The sequence below is a fragment of the Echinops telfairi genome, unplaced genomic scaffold (genome assembly GCF_000313985.2).
Source record: "Echinops telfairi isolate 266 unplaced genomic scaffold, ASM31398v2 ScPeMD7_3;HRSCAF=10, whole genome shotgun sequence".
NCBI classification, from domain to species: domain Eukaryota; kingdom Metazoa; phylum Chordata; class Mammalia; order Afrosoricida; family Tenrecidae; genus Echinops; species Echinops telfairi.
In genome coordinates this window covers 65,194,322-65,214,075 of record NW_022103899.1, presented here as the reverse complement: position 1 = coordinate 65,214,075, position 19,754 = coordinate 65,194,322, and the positions used below count along the sequence as shown (strand labels likewise).

The following is a 19,754-nucleotide window of genomic DNA, read 5'->3' as shown; positions in this document are numbered from 1 at the left end:
AAAAAAAAAAGTGGCTTATTACTTTTCTTGGCTATTAGAGATCTAAAGTAGTAATTTTCTGTGCATTATTATGTTTACTTGGAATGAAAGTTAAAATGCCTTAAACATGGAACTGAATTGGGTTAAAATGTACATAAATGCTTTAATGCACAGACAGAGTTTATAACAACGTAAAACAGGGCAAACTGGCATTTTAAAGTGTTTAAAGCAGCGGTTCTCAACCTGTGAGTCGCGACCCCTTTGGGAGTCAAAATGGCCCTTTCACAGGAGTCACCCAATACATGACAGTAACAAAATTACAGTTATGAAGTAGCAACAAAAATAATTTTCTTGTTGGGGGTCACCACAACATAAGGAACTGTATTACAGGGTCGCAGCATCAGGAAGGTTGAGAACCGCTGGTTTAAAGTATTATTCTAGCCAGTCTGCATACCAAGACCATGCTTGATGCCGCATGCAATTTCATCTCTCTTTGCCTCCCTTGTGAAGATCACACCAGAGACCAACGCACTTACAACCCACTGCACAGGTTAGCCAAATGCTTCTTCTGGTGACTCCCATGCTGGTTTGCAGGGGCCCAGGGCCCGTACCCTGCCCCTCGGCTGTCTTTGATATGGATGGGCTCAGGGACAGTTTCCTTTTCAAACACCAGCCAACATTTAGAAATCAGGAAGACTAACAGACACACAGACCAGTCATCTCAGGCCCCACAAACCCCCCTGTGACTCCATCATCCCAGGTCCCAGAGACCCCTCCCCCCAGCCCCCCCACCCTCCAGCTCAACCACCTGAGTGTCCGCAGAAAACATGTCAGCACCACCTCAGGTCTCAGAGAAGCTCACAGCCAACCTTAAGACAACAGCACCCTCAGTGTCCCTACTTTTCTAGGTGAGTCCCAGTACGTGAACTTCCTTTTACATGAATGTTGTACCACGTTGTGCTCTTTCTTGTGCTCGTGTTGTGCCGTTTATACTCATTTATTCCATGCCATTTATATGCATGTTGTACCAACCTGGTGCCTAGCAGGAGATACTGACAGCAAGGACATGTGATAGGCATGTTTAAAACTGCCAGCTTGGGTGTGATTATCACGTAGCAACACGCAGCCGCTGTGAACTCAAGTGTCTGGCACCAATAAGCCGGTTGCCGTGGGTTGGGTCTACCCCCCACGCGAGGTGCCCATGTGTGTGCAGGCCACCCATGTACCCTGCAGCATCTGCGTGGCTGATGCTGCAGGAGATGGCAGGCCTTTCTTCAGCGTGCCTCTGGGTGGACTGGACTTACAAACTCCACTTAGAGACGTCTTTAGGGGCTGATCCTGTTGTGAGCCAGGGACTCCCTGAACCACACAGCAGAGTATCTGGTTTCCTTATGGATTGTTGTCCTAATAAACTACATTCTTCCACTAAATAAGAGTGGCTTCAGAGCTGTTCCCATTGGTTGTCTGTGAGTAGCTTTGACAGGGTGACCCGACAGAATAAAAGAACCTATCGCCTGGTTCTGCACCATCCTCAAAAAAAAAAAAAAAAAGAAAAGCAGTTGCGAAAGACCTTGAAGTAGTGTGCCAACCTGGCAAATAAACACATGTGAGGTTAACTGAAGGGTGGAGGGATAAGCGGCTTGGTGAGCCTCGTCTTTCTAGTTCTTGTGTCTCTTGTTTTGTGATGGTCAAACCAGGGTGCAGCTGCCTTAGCAGTTCCCTGCTTCAGCTTGCAAGACATCCCTGAGGAGACACAGCATGGACCTACCCTGATGCAGCTGTGGGTGCTGGAGCAGCCCTGTGGAGACCCCTGCCAGTGTTGAGATGCTTACACATTCACTGACTCTGCTTTCCTCCTGCAGTTGGCGTCATTGTGTGTGTTTTGTGAGATGGAGGAGGACTTTGTGGATTGGTGTCAGACATAGGGGCTAGTATTGGACTTGTTGGCTTGGGTTGGAATGTCTTCTTGATATGCACTTACCCTTTATATAAAACTCTCTCTTACAGAAAAAAAAAAAAAGTGGCTTATTACTTTTCTTGGCTATTAGAGATCTAAAGTAGTAATTTTCTGTGCATTATTATGTTTACTTGGAATGAAAGTTAAAATGCCTTAAACATGGAACTGAATTGGGTTAAAATGTACATAAATGCTTTAATGCACAGACAGAGTTTATAACAACGTAAAACAGGGCAAACTGGCATTTTAAAGTGTTTAAAGCAGCGGTTCTCAACCTGTGAGTCGCGACCCCTTTGGGAGTCAAAATGGCCCTTTCACAGGAGTCACCCAATACATGACAGTAACAAAATTACAGTTATGAAGTAGCAACAAAAATAATTTTCTTGTTGGGGGTCACCACAACATAAGGAACTGTATTACAGGGTCGCAGCATCAGGAAGGTTGAGAACCGCTGGTTTAAAGTATTATTCTAGCCAGTCTGCATACCAAGACCATGCTTGATGCCGCATGCAATTTCATCTCTCTTTGCCTCCCTTGTGAAGATCACACCAGAGACCAACGCACTTACAACCCACTGCACAGGTTAGCCAAATGCTTCTTCTGGTGACTCCCATGCTGGTTTGCAGGGGCCCAGGGCCCGTACCCTGCCCCTCGGCTGTCTTTGATATGGATGGGCTCAGGGACAGTTTCCTTTTCAAACACCAGCCAACATTTAGAAATCAGGAAGACTAACAGACTAGTCGAGCTCTTCATGGGGAAGTCGGGGACCCGAGAGCTCTGGGGACACCTGCTCCCTTTATGTAGCTGGGGCGAGGCCTGGCAGAGTTAGCCCTGGTCAGCTGTGGTAGTCCCTGCCCCTCCGTGCAGGCATTTGCATGAGGTCCCTTCACCTGGGGAGGACCAGGACTATGGACAGGCTCCTGCCCAGAAGTGACGACAGCCAGAGGCAGGATCTTTGCCCTCTGAAATATGCTCCCTGTGGTCCCCTGGACCAGATACCCGTAGGACCATGCCCCCCAGGGGGGCCATCACCACCTCTCCTGCCCCTGCCACCAAGATAATCTGTCAAGTCACAGGGGCGTCCTTGGGTACTCTGCTGGGACTTTTATTCAGCGTCCCTCCCGACAGACACTTCATGTCCAGCTCCCCCCCGGGAGCCTGTTGGAAAGCGAGCTTCTCAGTTCCCACCAGACTCTGCTTTTCACACCTCAGGTGAGTCTGCACATCCAGAGGCCATGGGGTGCAGATCCAGCCAGGAGGCAAACGCGGGCTGGAAGGAGGGCAGGTGCTTGCTGGAGAGAAGAGCGGAGGCCACGGATTTCCTCAGGGGCAAGCAGGATGGGAACAGCTGGGGGGGCCGTGGGAGAACTCCCACCCATCTCCGTGCCACCCAGGGCTCAAGGCTCCCTATAGCAACACCAGGGCTGCTGGTAGAACAGAGCCCCACCCTGCTCTGTGGCTCTCTCCCCTGTTACCTCAGACCCCAGAACAGGGAGTCTTTGAAAACCCTCTTTCTTCAGTAGTAAGACCGAAGCCACAGGCTGAGCTTGTGCTGCTCTGAGCCTGTTCTCATGGCCCAGGGTTTGCCCCACCTTGTCTGGACCTAGTTCTGGGAAAGTGTGTCCCCAAATCTGGTCTGCTGGGCCACCGAGGACAGCCAGGAGCAGCTGTATCTGCAGAGTGACACCAGGTTGATGTTCCCCTGACGTGGAGCCTCACTAGCACGTCTACTGCTGTCCTCCAGCAGCTTCCGCTCTCTCCTTCTGGGGCAGGAGCAAGGTAGTGCTTCACTGGGATCCTTGAGACCCACCTGTGCCTCCCTAGAGGGACCGTCTGACCTTTACGACCCAGGAGAGAGGTTGTCTCCTGATTACGCAACAGCTCAAGTCCTTTGTGGAAGTTTGGAAAACAAAGCACAACGTGACAGTGAAGTAAAATGGATGTTACTGTTTACATGAGACACCGGGCCTGCCTGTACACACACACACACACACACACACCATCTCTTGTGAATTTTACATTTTATCGATATCCTCCTAAACATCTAAAGCATCTGCCTAGATAGAGTGTAGAAAGGAGATATTTTACTAAGCAGGGTTCATGAAAACGTAGGAAGTAACATGAGGCGGTTGTCATTTACCCTGGGATTTGGGACAATGACTGTTCTGAGTCTCCTGAGAGCTGAGTGTCGTGAATGTGAGATGGAGGGTGCCCCGAGTCAGATGATGGGAGACTCTAGGTCAGTGGTTCGCCGCGACCCTTTAATATAGTTCCTTGTGTTGTGGTGACGCCCCCCCCCAACCATAAAATTATTTTCGCTGCTACTTCCTGTCATTTTGCTACTGTTATGAATCAGGTGACCCCTGTGAAAGGTTCATTCGACCCCCAAACTGGTGGAGACCCCAGGTTGACAACTGCTGCTCTAGATGTTCACACTTCCAGGGTTCACTCTACATGGAGGTGAGCCCACACCCTCCTTCCACACAGAGGGGACAGCCTCCTCGGTTTCTGCACTTGACGGATCCACTGCATGGCTGATATCACTGTTGCCCCGTCCTCACCAGGCCTGTGGGTGATGGTGTCTCTTTTACCTGGTGTTGGTCCCTCAGGTGCTGGGCTGAATGATGGACAGTGGCACTCCGTCTCTCTCGTAGCCAAGAGGAATCACCTGATTTTGACAGTGGATGACGACATGGCCTCTACCGCCCACGCTGTGGTTCCCGTGGAAATTGATTCGGGAGAGACCTATTACTTTGGTGGTGAGCAAAGGGGCAGGAGTGTCTTTAGCAAAGTCATGATTGCAGGTCTATCTAGATAAGTAGGTGGATAATCAATCCCGAGGAGAAAACACCCAGACCGACAGTCACAGGGGACGTGGGAGAGGGGAGGTGGGGAAAGGAAGTGGTGTTAACAAGCCCAGGGTCAAGCAAGCAACTAGTGATCTAAAATCAATGGCGAGGAGGGTATAGGAGGACTGGTAGGGCTTGATCAAGGACAATGTGACCGGGAGGAATTACTGAAACCTAAATGGAGGCTGAACATGACAGTGGGACAAGAGGAAAATAAAAGGAAATAGAGGAAAGAGCTAGGAGGCAAAGGACACGCATAGAGGTCTAAATACAGGCATGTACATATGTAAATATATTATATATGATAATAGGGAAATAGATCTATGTGCATATATTTATAGGTGTAGTATTAAGGTAGCAGACGGACATTGGGCCTCTACTCAAGTACTCCCTCAATGCAAGAACACTTTGTTCTAATAACTTAGCATTTCGTGATGCTCACCTTCCTGACACGATCACTGAAGACAAAGCGGGTGCATAAGAAATGTGGTGAAGAAAGCTGATGGTGCCCGGCTATCAAAAGATATAGCAACTGGGGTCTTGAGTGTTTGAAGATAAACAAGCGGCCATATAACTGAGAAGCAACAAAGTCCACATGTAAGAAGCATACCAGCCTGTATGATCATGAGGTATCGATAGGATCAGGTATCAGGCATCAAACACCCGGAACAACAACAAAAAAATCATATTATTGGAGTGCGGAGTGGAGACCCAAAGCCCATCTGCAGGCAATTGGACATCCCCTTACAGAAGGGTCTCCGGATATGATGAGCCACTCAGGGTGCAGTATAGCACCGACGAAACATACACCTTTCCTCTCTAATTCTTTAATGCTTCCTCCCCCTACTTTCACGGCCCCAGTTCTACCTTATAAATCCAGCTAGATCAGAGCATGTACACAGGTACAGATAAGAGCTGGAAACACAGGGAATCCAGAACAGATAAACCCCTCAGGACCAATATTGAGAGTAGCCATACCAGGAGGGTAAAGGGAAGATGGGGGGGAGAGGAGGAACTGGTCACAATGATCTACATATAACCCCCTCCCAGGGGGACAGACAACAGAAAAGTGGGTGAAGGGAAACATCAGTCAGTGTAAGACATGAAAAATTATAAACTATCAAGGGTTTATGAGGGAGGCAGCATGGATGAGGGAGGGGAAAAATGAGAAGCTGATACCAAGGGCTCAAGTAGAAGGAAAATGTTTTGAAAATGATGATGGCAGCAAATGTACAAATGTGCTTGACACAATGGGAAAAATAAAGTCATGAGTTTTTAAAGTTATATTATGGGTACCGGAATCCTGGGACTTAGCAAACATGAAGAACGATGCTGTTTTTAAGCAGCTTTATGGATGTATAATCTGTCTATCTAAAGAGTGTGATTCAACAATTTTTAGTAAATGGATAGGCTGTGTGCCCAACACCACTATCCATTTTTAGAATATTTCCATTTCTCCCAAATAAGCAACTCACGTTCATTCAAAATCAAACCCTAACCCCATCCCCAATCCTAGACAGTCATTAATCTTTGTGACTTCCTCTTTTTTGTCTGAGCATTTCATATACTTGGAATAACTCAATGGGTTGTCTCTTGTGTCTAGGACCTTTCATGTACCATAATAATTTTGAAATTTATCCACACTGCATATGCCATTTTGCTGTGTTTTCTATATTTCTAAAGTATTTTCTGTTCCCTTTTTCCTTTGTAGGCTTTTGATTCTTTTGCCTTTTTATTGAGTGATTGCTTTATAAATGTTGTTTCCTTAGTGACTGCTGTAGAGATTAAAATTCACATTTTTAATTTATTACTCTCTAATTCATATTAATAATAATTTAATTCTGGTAAGATAAAAAACTGCTACAAGTCATTCCACTTTTTTCTTTTGGATATTATCAGCACAAACACTTCATGTTTCTATGTTATAATCTTATTATATTTAAATATTAATATGTAATATTTACATTAAATTTAAATGGCTAATATGTTTGCTACTGAATATATAATAATTTATTACATTATGTTTCTGTACTATAATTTTACTGGGTTTAAATATTAATATGTAATATTTTAATGCTATTTAAATGTGAAATGTAATATTTGATATTAAATATCTAATAAGTATGAGTTCTGCAACCTTATGCCATTTGGATTTGTTAGGAGAAGAATGAAAAGGGATGAGACGCCGTCTTTCATGCCCGCCCGTCTTCCCCATCTCCCGGCTGTTCTTGGCGAGGACTGGGCGACTGTTTGACTTCCTTTCCTTTTGTCCCAAAGGACCCCTCATCTCTTTCAGGCATATTTGCTAGCACCCCAGTCTCTCACTCTTTTCTTTTCTGGGATGTTTTATTTCGCCTTCACTTTTGAGAAGTAGTTTTCCTGAGCATAGAATTAATTTTGACCCTTTGACTACACGGTTCCGTTGCTTTCTGGCCTTCATTAGTCCAGATAAAACGTCTGCTGTGATTGTCCGACGCATCCAGAGAATAGTGCGTTGTTTCCCTCACTGCGCCAGGACTCCCTTTCCGCCCTTGTCTTTCACTGTCGGCTGTGCAGTGGGTGCGGCTGGGGGTCTCTATGATGATCCAACGTGCTGTTTGTTGAGGTTCTTGCATCTACAGATTCATGTTTTTCAAGCAATTCAGGAAGTTTTCAGTCATTAAAGTTTTATTTTTCTGCTCCTTCCTCTCTCTCTTCTTGTATCAATTGTCTATTGCTTCCCATAAGCAGTAGACAGCCCTGATAGAGTTGTGGGGTAAGTGCTGCACTGCTACCGGCAAGGTTGGCAGTTCAAACCCATCAGTATCTCTGCCAGAGAAAGATGAGGCTGTCTGCTCCCATGAAGATTACAGACTTGGAAACCCCAAAGAGCAGTTCTACTCTGTCTTCCAGGGTTATTGTGGATCAGATGAACTTGACAGCAGTGGATTTGAGATAGGGAGGGAAGGAGGGAGGTAGATAGGGTGACAGATGACAGATAGATACGTGGATGACACATGACAGACTATAGATCAATAGATAGTCTGTCCCTCATTTTGAGACTTTCACAATCTGCTTCCCTTTCCTTCCCTCTTTCTCTGGTGCAGACCCAGAGAAGAGTTTCCAGGCACCACTCTGAGTAAAGAAACTATTTTTGTAAAACTCCTCCACCAAAGGCGGTCTTTGGTGGGCTGGTCCTTTGGGCTGAGAACCACAGTGGTGGTGAGGCGGGGTGGGGAGGGTGATTTCTCGGTCTCAAGTAATCTCATTACGACAGAAGTGGTCCAGATCAAAGCGCTCTGTACCCACTGCAGGGGCATCAGGCCATTGCTGTTTGTGTTCCACTTTCCTGTAGACCAGGCTCCTCCGTGACGTGTTCTCTGAGGGGCTGCCCTGCATCTAGCACCCATCCCTGCACTTATCCCCTCCTCTCAAGGGTGCCTGATGTCAGAGCCCCTCAAGCCCCAGTGGAGTCTTTTGATTTCACACTCGGGCTCCAGGCACTCATACTGGCCACCTGCTCAGTGGACCTGGTACAAAGAGCCCAGTAGCAAATCACCTGCCGCCCTGAGAGGAGCTGGCCCTCCTGGACAAACTCCAGCAATGCAGGACTGAGCTTCCTCCGAGTCTGCACATCCGACCTTCCACAGTGACTCCGGCTGTGATGCCCTCCATGCGATCGACCCGCTCTTCTTGTCAGCGGCAGTGCACTCGGTGCATCTGCTCTGCTGTCCATCCTGATGGCACTCCACGCTTGGCTCGCGCCTGCCTCGAGTATCGTTTATTCTGGGCAAGTGAGGAGTATGTTTAATGAGAAAAGGAAATTAACAGAGTAGCTACTGTTTCTAGCAGGTAATTAATTGTTGCTCAATATTTTGTGGAGTTAATACTCTTACAGGCCCAATATATTAAATGGTGGTGAGGTGGTAGAGACCAATCCAAGCTGCAGCATGCCCTGCCTGGAGACGAGAGCACGGTCCATGTTTCGGGGTAACTGCACCTGACACTGCAAGGCTGCACGCTGGGGTGCTCCACGGGGGCTCGTGATGGGGCAATGTGTTTTGATTGGTCCCCCCACAGGGGCTCATAATGGGACTATGTTCTGTGATTGGTCCCCCATGGGGGCTCACAATGGAACGATGTGCTGTGATGGGTCCCCCATGGGGACTCAAGATGGGACGATGTGCTGCAATTGGCCCCCAACTCAGCTTCCTGAGAAGAGGAAGCATCCGGGTGGTAACTGTCCTTGACTGATGTTGGAGTCTGTCCAGTGCTAAATCCATGCACATTTCACTTTTCCCACGCCTGGTGACCATGCTGCAGGGGCTCTTTTCCCTTCGTGCTTTAGGAAAGGAGCATGGCTAGACTTCGTCGGAGCCTTTCATCTTAGCCCAGCTCCATCCCTCCTTTCGTAAAGGAGCAGGGAGGCCTTCCTGGCAGGGGCAGGGACTGGACATCTCAGGCAGCCATAAACGGAGGGAACCAATGTGCCCTGCAGCAAGGTGTCCTGGTCACCACCTTGCTCTGATGTCTGCTTCTCCCACCCAGCAGGGTGCCCTCGATTGGGCTCTGGGCCTGCGTGTGCACTGACCCTCAGCGGCTTCCAGGGCTGTCTGAGGGACATCTCCATCAATACCCAAGAGGTGGACCTGATTGCAGTGCAGCTGGGGTCCCTGGGGAACTTCAGCGACCTCCAGGTAGACACCTGTGGCATCCTGGACAGGTAAGAACAGCTTTCGGCAGAACATCCCTTCCCCTGAGATGCTGATGGCAGCTCACCAGGAAGAACACAGCTGGGGGTGGGGGTGGGGGGCTCAGGGTCATTTCTCTCCCCACCCCCAGCTTAGTTACACCGGAAGCAGCCCAGTTCCAGTTCTCATCGTTCCAAACAAAAATGTGACTGGTGATTGTGTAAAATGCTGGGTTGCAAATGACAACATTTGGGTGGAAGGCGTATGGGCTGGGAACTGTGGCTCCATCAGAACAGGGCGGTTCCAGGTGGAAGGCTTCACCTCCACTCTTCTGCTCACGGTAACTTAGCTCTTCAGACGTGACACGTGTTCTCCAGGTTGTCTGCTGAAGAGAGCAGCGAGGTGCGTCCGGGTCTCTGAGGAATCACCAGTCACTGTTTCTGCCACTGGTTTTAATGTTTTACAAACCCTTCTCACCACACTAGGCTTCCAGTAGACTCCAATACATAATATTTAAAATAAATTATAACAGTGTTAATGGATTTCTATGACTCATAGGAAGGGTTAACATAAAGAGAGATTTGTTGCCATGAAAATGCACATGCCTTATTATCAATTCATGGCTAAGGGTGGTATCCAGCATCCCAGATCATTCACATGTTATATCTTCACACATGAGTATGCAGACAGATCTGAACCCTAACATATGAGTACATGTGTCATACAATGCAGCTCTTACCCTTACATCTGAGCATGTGTGCAAGCATCATTGCAGTGGTTGTTTTACATGCTCAGATTTCAGATGGGATTTACTTTTTTGTATTCTTTGGGAGAGTTTGATTATTTCATAGTGAATATTTACTTTTTATAATAAAGGAAATCAGTAGGACCCTGGCCGATTGGAATTCAATGACGTCCTGAAACTGGATTTTCAAGTGTCCCCTCCTGGGTTTTGATTAAGCAGGTGGTACAGTCCCCGTCAAGCATGGGGAGTTGTGGGTTTACTGGGGTTTCTTGGGAAACACAGGTGCATAAAGCTTTCGTCCCAAATGGCCTTTAATTCAAAGTCTAAATGGGAAAATTACACTGATGGTATATGAGCCCCGATTCCCAGCCCAGGCGGGCTGTGTAGCAAGAGCCCCCGTCTGCCCTGCCATCTTGCTATGCTTTCCAATTTCCATCGTCCCCTTCAACGGCATTTCTTCCTTTAGAAATATAAAGAGTGGGGCAATCCAACACAGTAAGATGCCATTCTACTCTATGCACATGTGGAGGGCTGGACCAGCTCCCCAGGACAAGGGACGGAGAAGCCACAGGTGCCCTGTCACAAATGCATGGTGACATTGGAGCGTGGCATGTCCATTACTGCCAAGTCCACAGGGCTGGTACCAGAGGGCTGTGGGCTGGTCTGACTGCTGGGCCCTTTTGGGTACAAGTCTGACTGCATAAGGTTTGTAATGACGGGTGTTTGCAAAGTGGGCTGGCAGACCATTCTTTCAAGGTGCCTCTGGGTGGACTCAAACTGCTGACCTTGTGGTTAATAGCACAACACAATGACTGTTTGCGCTATCTAAGAGCTCCCTCCTGGGGGAAGGAGCCAAATTTACAGCATCAAAAGCCACATTGAATTGGGTGTGTGTGGCCCCAGGGGACAGAGACGCCTCTGCTTCTTCTTGCAGGTGTTTGCCCAACTACTGTGAGCATGGCGGCCGGTGCTCCCAGACCTGGAACAACTTCTACTGCAACTGCAGCGGCACCGGCTACACGGGCGCCACGTGCCACCACTGTAAGCACCATGCCACAGCCTGCCCTGTCAGTCTGTCCTGGCCGCTGGGGATCCCTTAGGGTGTGTGCACGGGTCTCTGCATGACAGCCAGGGTCTGGCAAACAACATTCGTCCAAGTGCCAGCTTATGCCACTTCCCAAAATATCCAAACTGGCAGAAAAGGGGAAAAGACAAAAGGGAAACGTGTGTAAGCAAAGTAAATGCAATCAGAGAGAAAAGCACGCTGCCGATTACGACCTCCTGTTTGGGCTCTTGAAGTGGCCGTCGTTTTGGTTGCACTTCCGGGCAGCAGCGCAAGGTGTGTCGTCATTAATGCTCCCAAAATGAACAGTGTCTCCGGGGGAACCTTGGCAGAGTGGCCTAAATGCCATGGGAACACATTCCTAAAAAAGACCCTTACTACCCTGGTAGTACTTAAGAGTGATGATGATGAGATTGTGAAGATGATGCTGGTGATGGTGATGAGGGGGCAGTGTTAGTGGGCGTAATGCTGAGGATGGGGACAGTGGTGAGGATGATGGGGTGGCGTTGGTAGTGCTAGTGGCAGTGACGATGGTGACTGTGATGGTGGTGACTGTGATGGTGGTGGTGAGGATGGTGATAGTGGTGAGGATGATGGGGTGGCGTTGCTGGTGTTAGTGGCAGTGACGATGGTGACTGTGGTGGTGGTGAAGATGATGGTGGTGGTGAGGATGGTGATGGGGGTGAGGATGATGGGGTGGCATTGGTGGTGTTAGTGGCAGTGACTATGGTGACTGTGGTGGTGGTGAAGATGATGGTGGTGGTGAGGATGGTGATGGGGGTGAGGATGGTGATGGCTGAGGCAGTGATGGTGATGATTGTCATCGTGATAATGGTGATGGTGCTGAGCACTATTCCTACATGTGAAGGACTTTTTACAAGACAGACGGTTTAGTGCCTTGTCTGTGTTTCCTAATTCAGTCCGCAAGGCAGCTCCAAAACGTAGGTGCTACTAAAATCCCCATTTTTTTGCTGAGGAAACAGAGACTGTACTGAAATGCACCTTCTCCTTCTTTCTTCATTTTGATGAGCGTTTGTCAAACTCAGCATCACTAACATTTGCAGCCCAGTAACTGCTGGGGGGAGGGGGTTGGGGGCTGCAGAGTTATAGCAGCACCCCTAGCCCCAGCCCATTAGATTCCAGTGGCACTACCACCACACTCCGTGATGATGGCTGAAAATGTCTCCAGGTGACCTTGGGTGTCAGAATCATCACCCCAAAATCAAAGCCTTGGTGTGATGGCCTCCCAGCTTTGCTACTTTAGCTTGGGGTTGGGGGAGCAGGTGGGGGCGGCGGGACCCAGAGACATGGGCAGCTCTGCATCTATATCAGCAATGGATGGAGAGTTCACCCATTCCCTAGCACGAGTCACCCAGTGACAACACATTAAAACCGGCAGCTCTGCACAGTCACCCTCGATTCTTGGTGGCTCAGTGCGTGTTGGAGAAGAGCTGAGCTTTGTGGAAGCTCAGGATTTTCGGGGGCAGTAGAAGTAGACCTGTTGAAAGGCGACCCGAGGCCTGTCTCCTGAGCAGCTCAGCAGCCAAGGGGCCCTTTTCCAGCCCGGCGAAAGTGCCTGAGCCATCCTCAACTCGGGCGACACAAAGCCCCGCATGGTGAGGCAGTTGTATTCCCCTTGGAAGGATGAAAAGTATGTGAAAATATTTCTAACGTGTTTGTTCTACCAAGTTAAGTCTAATGCCATGCACACATGTGGAGAATCACTGTATGTGCTATATGTTAGCGTGGCACTGTATATGTTAGCTGTGGCCACGCTTTTGCTGGGTGGGCAAACAGAACAAGGGGCTCAGCTTCTCCTTGTCTCCCACCCAAATGCTGAGCTTGGCGTCCACACGGTCCCCCTTCCACGGGAGATGCTTCTTTGCAGCCCTCTACGAGCAGTCCTGCGAGGCCTACAAGCACAGAGGCAACTCGTCAGGGCTCTTCCACGTGGACCCTGATGGCAGCGGCCCCCTGGAGCCCTTCCTGGTGTTTTGCAACATAACGGGTGAGTTACCATCCTGTATTGGCTTTCACTTTTCTCTAGCACAAAACCGTCATTCACTCGGCTGCCAGCTGGACTCGGACACACTGTGACGTGGGTCCTATTGTCAGGTGCTGGTGAGTCAGCCCGACTCACGGCTCCCTGAGGGGCAAGAGACCAACATTGCCCCGTGTGACATCATCCTCACCAAACAGGCTGGATCCATCACTGTGGTCCCTGTGTCGATCCATCGCGTTCAGGGTCTTTCTCTGGATCACGGACCCTCTTCGTGTCCACGGTGGCCCTCGACAGAGCGTGGCACCTCCTGAGGACACGTCCTCAGCCCATGAGACCAGTCTCCTCCTCCTTGCTTCCACCGAGAAGCTGCCTGTCCTTCCTCCCAGACGCACTCACTCAGTCTCCTGGCATCCCGCCGCACATGCGGTGTTCGCGCCCGGCTCCAGCAGTCTTCCTTAGCAACGGGCAGCTCTCATACACATATGCAGGCCTTAAAAATAAAGCTTTCGTGAAGCGCACCTCAGTCTTCAAAGTGACAGCTTTGCTTTTGAACACTTTAAAGAGGCCCAGTGCAGCAGATGTGCCGGTGCAATGTGCTGTTTGATTTTGTAGCCACTGCTTTCATGGGCGTTGGTTGTGGAGCAGACGAAAGTGGTAACGTTGATCTCTTCGACTTTTGTCATGTGTGGCTCATTAGTGCACTTTTTTTAGGGTTTTCATTTCCTTCACATTGAGGTGTAATCTGTACTGAAAGCTACAGCTTCTGGGCTTTCTCGGTAATCCAAGTCCTTTTCACCTCCTGCAAGCAAAGTTGTCCATCTGAATAGCATAGGTTGCTAATGAATCTTTCTCCCCTCCTGACACCACCCGCTTCGTCAGAGCCCAGCTTCCAGGGTTCCTGTGCAGCGTGCAGATGGTGCAGTGATGCCGCCCTGACATACCCCTTCCCTTCCTTCAAACCAAGCCATGGAACTCTCAGTTACCTCAAGTGCAAGGTCACGTGCCCACCAGCAGACAAATATGTCCATGCCCATGCGTGTTTCTGTGCCTACAAATCAGGACTCGGCCCCCAAGGTCGACCCTGCACTTTACCTGGCCCCGTCTGTCCCGGGCCTGGGGATAGTGGGGCGCAAGGTGCTTTAGCCGAGTCTAGGGCCGCAGCCTGGGGGAATCCACAGGAACAAGCTGCCACTGCTGAGCCCTTGGTCTAAGGACTTGGTGCCTGGACTGTGGCTGTTCCTCTGAGGGGACCAGCAGGTTTGGCTCAAACTGATGGGCTGTCCCTGTGTCTCCTGCCCCTGCCAGGTCACACATGCAGGTCACCAGCTCTTCATTTCTATCAAAGTTTTGGGAGACTAATGCCCTGACTATTCATAACTCCCCAGTTTGAGAGCTGTGAAAGGGTCACCTTAGAAACTGAGCAGCTCAGATCTGCTGCCGCCCCCCACCCCATCTAGCCATGTAGGCTCCACCCAGGGGGCCTGGGGAACGGGCCTGAAGTGGTCTCTCCCTCTCGACCTCTCCCCAGACGCCCCGTGGACTGTCCTACAGCACAACAGCTCCTCGCTCACTCGGTTCCAGGGCGCCAGCCGGGGGCAGCCCCACATCGCAGCTTTCCAGTACGCGGCCAGCGAGGCGCAGCTGCTGGCCACGGTGTCCCGCGCTGCCCACTGCCAGCAGGAGCTAGCCTACCACTGCAGGAGGTCGCGGCTCCGGGACGGGCCAGGTGCGCGGGGCCCCAGGGGTGGGGACTCCCATGGGAATATGCGAGGAGGTCCCCAAGAGTGGATTGTCCCCCTCGGGGGCTAGTGGCTTCAGGAGAGGCCAAGCAGAGGCCTGCCTGCGGGCGGCCTTCCCCCAGCCCCCCCACAGTCCTGTTTCAGGAGGGTGTTCTCTCTCCGCGCCCCACTGGGTCCCACAGCACTCGGCTCCGCCCACCACCACCTCTGGGCTGCCCAGGGAGTCTCGGGGTGGCTCATTTGAGTTGCAGCCTCACAGGGGTGGACGCTGCTGCTGCAGGACTCCTGCCTGCTCAGCGCAGAGCCCACCGCACCAAGTCCGGAAACCAACAGCCAGGGCTGCCGCCCACCCACCCTGCCAGACCCCCCATGGCGGAGGCAGGCCACCTGCAGTGCCGTGGAGCCGCTCATTCTGCATGAGCTTCAAATGAGCGCCCTGCCCACCCCCACTCACTGTGATAGGATGAGGGAGTCACAGCTCCCGGCCCTGTGCCAGCTGGCCGTGTGTCCACAGGGCCGGACTGGTCTCCGGAGGCCAGGTTCTGTGTCGGGGCAGGGCATGCTCCTGGGATGTGCCCTCTGCAGCTCCTTCCCCCACCCCACCCCACTCACACACAACATCTGAGCCTAGGTGAGTTCAGGACATGGGACTCTGGCGGAGCCTGGAACAGGGAGGGGACAGGCCCAGGCTCTGGGAAGACCTGTTAGAGTCTGGGACAGGCCTGGTGTCGGGGTGGCGGCAGACTGGGGGTTGGGGGGCAGGGGGTAAAGGCCCACCAAGGTCTGGGGGGACTGGGAAACCCCTGGTTCCGGTCAGGATGGCTGTGATGACAGGGTGAAGGTTTGGGACTCTGTGAAGGAGGCTGCTGTGCTGACACCACTGGCCAGGGTCCATTGCACCGTGTCCTCACCTCTGTGGGCCCTGCGTGCTTCCCTCAGGTGCCCTGGAAAGGGTGCGGCTGGGGAAAGAGGGAGGGAGGGAGAGAGGAGAGGGCACTCTGGAAGGTGAAGGGCAGGGGCTGGGGTCCTGGGGAAGAAAGGTGGCGAGGGAGATGTGCTGGACAAGCATAGATGGGACTTCAGACTCAGAGAGCCGTCCAGGTCCCAGGGGAGCTGTGCTGGGGCCCCTCCCCTTGCTGGAACCCCGTAGCCCCGTGGCAGAGGGAAGCCAGGCTGGGCCAGGCTGTGGGGCTGCAGATGGGCTCACAGCCAGAGAGACACCGTTTCTTCTCCTGCTTCCTGTAGCACTTGTTACAGTCTCCCCAAACCTCCAGAACACTGACCGCCAGAATCCAAGGGCCCTTGGTAGCATCCAAGACATGGGCTCAGCCCTGTTTTCTTGGGAAGGCAAGAAAAACCGTGGCAACTTGGAGTGAATGGCTTCTTCCTCTTCGCTTTCCAAAGCATGTTGAAGTCATTGACGTTTTAAGGTGTTATTGTCAAAGGTAGCTGTCTATTCAGTGTCTTAAGTCCCTTTGGTCTTGAAGCAGCAAGCCATCAACTGTGATTGAAACTCATCTTTGGTGCTTCACGCCCAGCAGGTCCTTCCCAGAGCAGCAGGGTCGTGGCAAGAAGGGCCTGCACTTCTTTGAGAGGCTCAGGGGCTCTGGGCTGCAGCAAGGATTCTGTGCCTCTCACCCCCAGCCCACTCTCCCTGTGGGCCTGGTGGTGCTGACTTGCTAGTCTGCCTGGCACCTTCCCTACCGCCCTCCCCGGGCCATCTTCTCCACTGATGGAATGTCCATCCCAGTGTACCATCATTTTAGGGTCCCCTTCACCCCATACTCCGCATGTCCCCACACTGCTCTTGGAAGCAGCTGTTTATCTGACTTGGTGAAAACACAGTGGTGTTCCTAAGGGACCTTGAAGTTCAGGTCTCCCAAGGGTCCTGGGAAGGGGCCCAGGGATGGCGGCATCCCAGCAGAGGGTACCTGGCAGGAAGAAGACCTGCTGCCATTGGGCTGTCCTGCAGACCGACTTCCCCAGGAGGGTGCCAGAGAGAAACCAAGGGCTTCCCACCGTGCTGTGGGCTTGTCTCAAGCTGGCATTTTATGATCCCACTCCGATGTGAGCTTCGGCATATCAGTTGCTGGGTTTTTAAAAAGTTGATGGTAACTCATTTTTTAAGTCATTCTTAAATAAATGATATAATTGTGCTTCTCAAAAATTATTTGGTACTATAAGTCAGGACGTTAAGTCCTGCTATTTGTTTCATTAAGATTACAAGTTAGAGCAATGATTGAAAGAGTGATCAAGTAACATCAAGGAGCCCTGGTGGTGTAGTGGTTACACGCTGGGCTGCGATGTGCACGGGTCGGCAGGTTCAAAACCGCCAGCAGCTCCATGGGAGAAAGACTGGGCTTTCTACTCCCACCAACAGCGACAGCCTCGGAAGCCCACGGTGGGGGACTATGGGTCAGCGGTGCTAAGTTAACACAGGCAAACCAAGGCACCCTCTGTGAGACTCTCAGATCCAGCCTGCTGCGATGTTGGGGTGGAAGGTTTCCGATGCAGACGGGGTGTCTCTTCTCTGTGGGCACCCCTGGAACAGCTGGGAGAGGAGGGGCTTCCTCGGGGTGGTGGCCTTCACATTTCTCACGTGTGTCTTTCAGGTGGTGCCCCACTGAGCTGGTGGGTGGGGAGAACCAATGAGACCCACACCTACTGGGGCGGCTCCCGGCCTGGTGTGCAGACGTGCGCTTGTGGACGAGCAGGGAACTGCCTGGACCCGCGGTACTTGTGCAACTGCGATGCTGACCAGGATGAATGGTGAATTTCCCATGGCTTCCCTCGGCAGGGCGGGGTCTTGTGAGCATGAACGTGTGTCTGCTCAGGCTCGGTGAGGAGGGAGATGGATGTCAGTGTGTCTGGCCTGGTACAGGCACACTTGGTGACAGGGTGTGACACTGTTCATCTGAACCCTGAGTGTTTTCATCAAGGACTTGTTCTCTGATGTCCTTCCTTCCTTCTTTTCCTCCTACCTCCCCTTCCCTCCCTCCCTTCATCTCTTTCTCTTTCGTTCTTTCTTTTTGTTGGGTCTATTTCTTGTTCTCAGCATTTTACTGTGGACTGCGTCAAAGGTACAAACAAATGGTGACAGTAGCATTAGTGAGCACCATGTACCCGTCACCCAATCTCCACGGCCACCGGCACATATTGCTCTTGTATAAATGTCCCTGTCATCTAGTGCCGGATCCTTGTGGTGAAACCCCCCCACCCATCATCCACCTGTGACATGTTATAACTGCACCCTGATTAATCTGTTGTAAACCATGCAGATCATTCCTGCTCAATACAATAGTCCCATCAGGTTAAAGAACGTTTAATTCAGCCTGCTTACATCCAGTTCAGAGCTCTGTTGTTAAAAGGACATCTCTTCCACAATGATTTCCAAAGAGGGTCCTGTGAAGTGTCCCTTGGTGGGACAGACGTAGGATGGAGCCCCCGGGAGACTAGAATGTCAAGGGGACTGAGGGCTCCAGGGAGCACTATTAGGATGTTAAGGGCTCTGAGGAGCCCTGTAATACAACCTCCACCAGGGCGGGCCTCGGAGCTGTTAGCAGCTCCTTGCTGCGGCTGCTGCTGCGTGCTGAGAAGTGAAAAGCCGTGCCCCAGTGCTGCCACACTTGGGAGTACAGAGCGCCAGGGAGGTAACCAGGCCCTAAGCATTTGCTCAACAAGAGAACTGCCTGGTGCTGATGAGAAAATTAGTGAAAATCGAGAATGTAGTAATTGCACTTGAGGCTAAGCATGGAATGCATATTGATTTTTTTTCAACTTTTAAAGTGACAGTGTTTTTACATCTCTGATGTGTGGATAGGAATGCATCATCAGGTCTAAAACTTCCCACCTGTTCGAATGTCTAGAGATGCATTTTCACACTGCCTTGGTGCTGCTGGGGGCTGAAATTTGCCTGTAGCCCCCAGCAGCACCTGTGAACACAGCCTCACAACAAACGGAAAGCCGGAAGCCCCCACCACTGTGGAGTCGATTCCCCTACAGGAAGGAGGAGGGTTGCCCTGTGGGTTTCCCAGATGGTCACCTCTTACTGCCTCATCTTCTCCCGAGGTTTGCAACTGCTGACCTGTGGTTCACAGGCCAGCTCATAACCCATTACTCCACCAGGTCCCAGACCACCCACAGCAACCCTCTCAGTTCGCTCGGACAGCAGATGTGGGCTGTGCTCAAGAGTCAGTTCACGCAGAACAAGTTCACCGTCTCAACAGGGTGGTGTTCGCTTTCTCCCCTGAACACCACTGGAATTGTCGTGGGGAAACGGGAAGACCGGCCTGGAGAATCCCTTGGAGGGCGATCCACATGGAATGTGCTGGCCTTTTAGAGATGCCTGCTCACATGACGTACATGCCCATCTCCTCCTACTCACCCTCGGGTCCAGCGTCGCCCCGCCGAGCCAAACAACCTCCGGTTTTGCTGACTCAGAACTCGCCCTGTGTCTGAACCCTCGGCATTGCCGTGGAGGAGGCCTTGGGTGCAGACTCCTACTGGTTTTGCCGTCTGGCCCCTCAGAATCCAGTTGCTGACCTCTGGCTGGCCAGGGATATAGCACAGCTGATGGACCTGCCTGGGCAGCAAACTGGGGGAGGGACAGCAGACTCAGAGATGACCGTGTGTGGAATCCATCACTTTCTAAGGACCCACCTCCTGCCATGTCCCTAGTGGCCACAGGACCCTTGCTTCATAAGGCAATGTGGAAGATACTGGAGGGGTGGGGAGAGACAGGGTTGATGGG

General features: G+C 51.3%; 1 protein-coding gene across 1 annotated transcript in view; it reads left to right on the top strand.

Annotated features, from left to right (window-relative positions):
* LOC101648854 (contactin-associated protein-like 4) overlaps nt 1–19,754 on the top strand; it is a 109,121-nt gene that overhangs the window by 47,430 nt on the left and 41,937 nt on the right. Inside the window, exons 9-14 of the mRNA XM_004701899.2 lie at nt 4,546–4,695; nt 9,316–9,487; nt 11,135–11,241; nt 13,152–13,271; nt 14,794–14,991; nt 17,617–17,773. Coding sequence (XP_004701956.1) covers nt 4,546–4,695; nt 9,316–9,487; nt 11,135–11,241; nt 13,152–13,271; nt 14,794–14,991; nt 17,617–17,773 — 904 coding nt within the window. The remainder of the gene's footprint in view (nt 1–4,545; nt 4,696–9,315; nt 9,488–11,134; nt 11,242–13,151; nt 13,272–14,793; nt 14,992–17,616; nt 17,774–19,754) is intronic.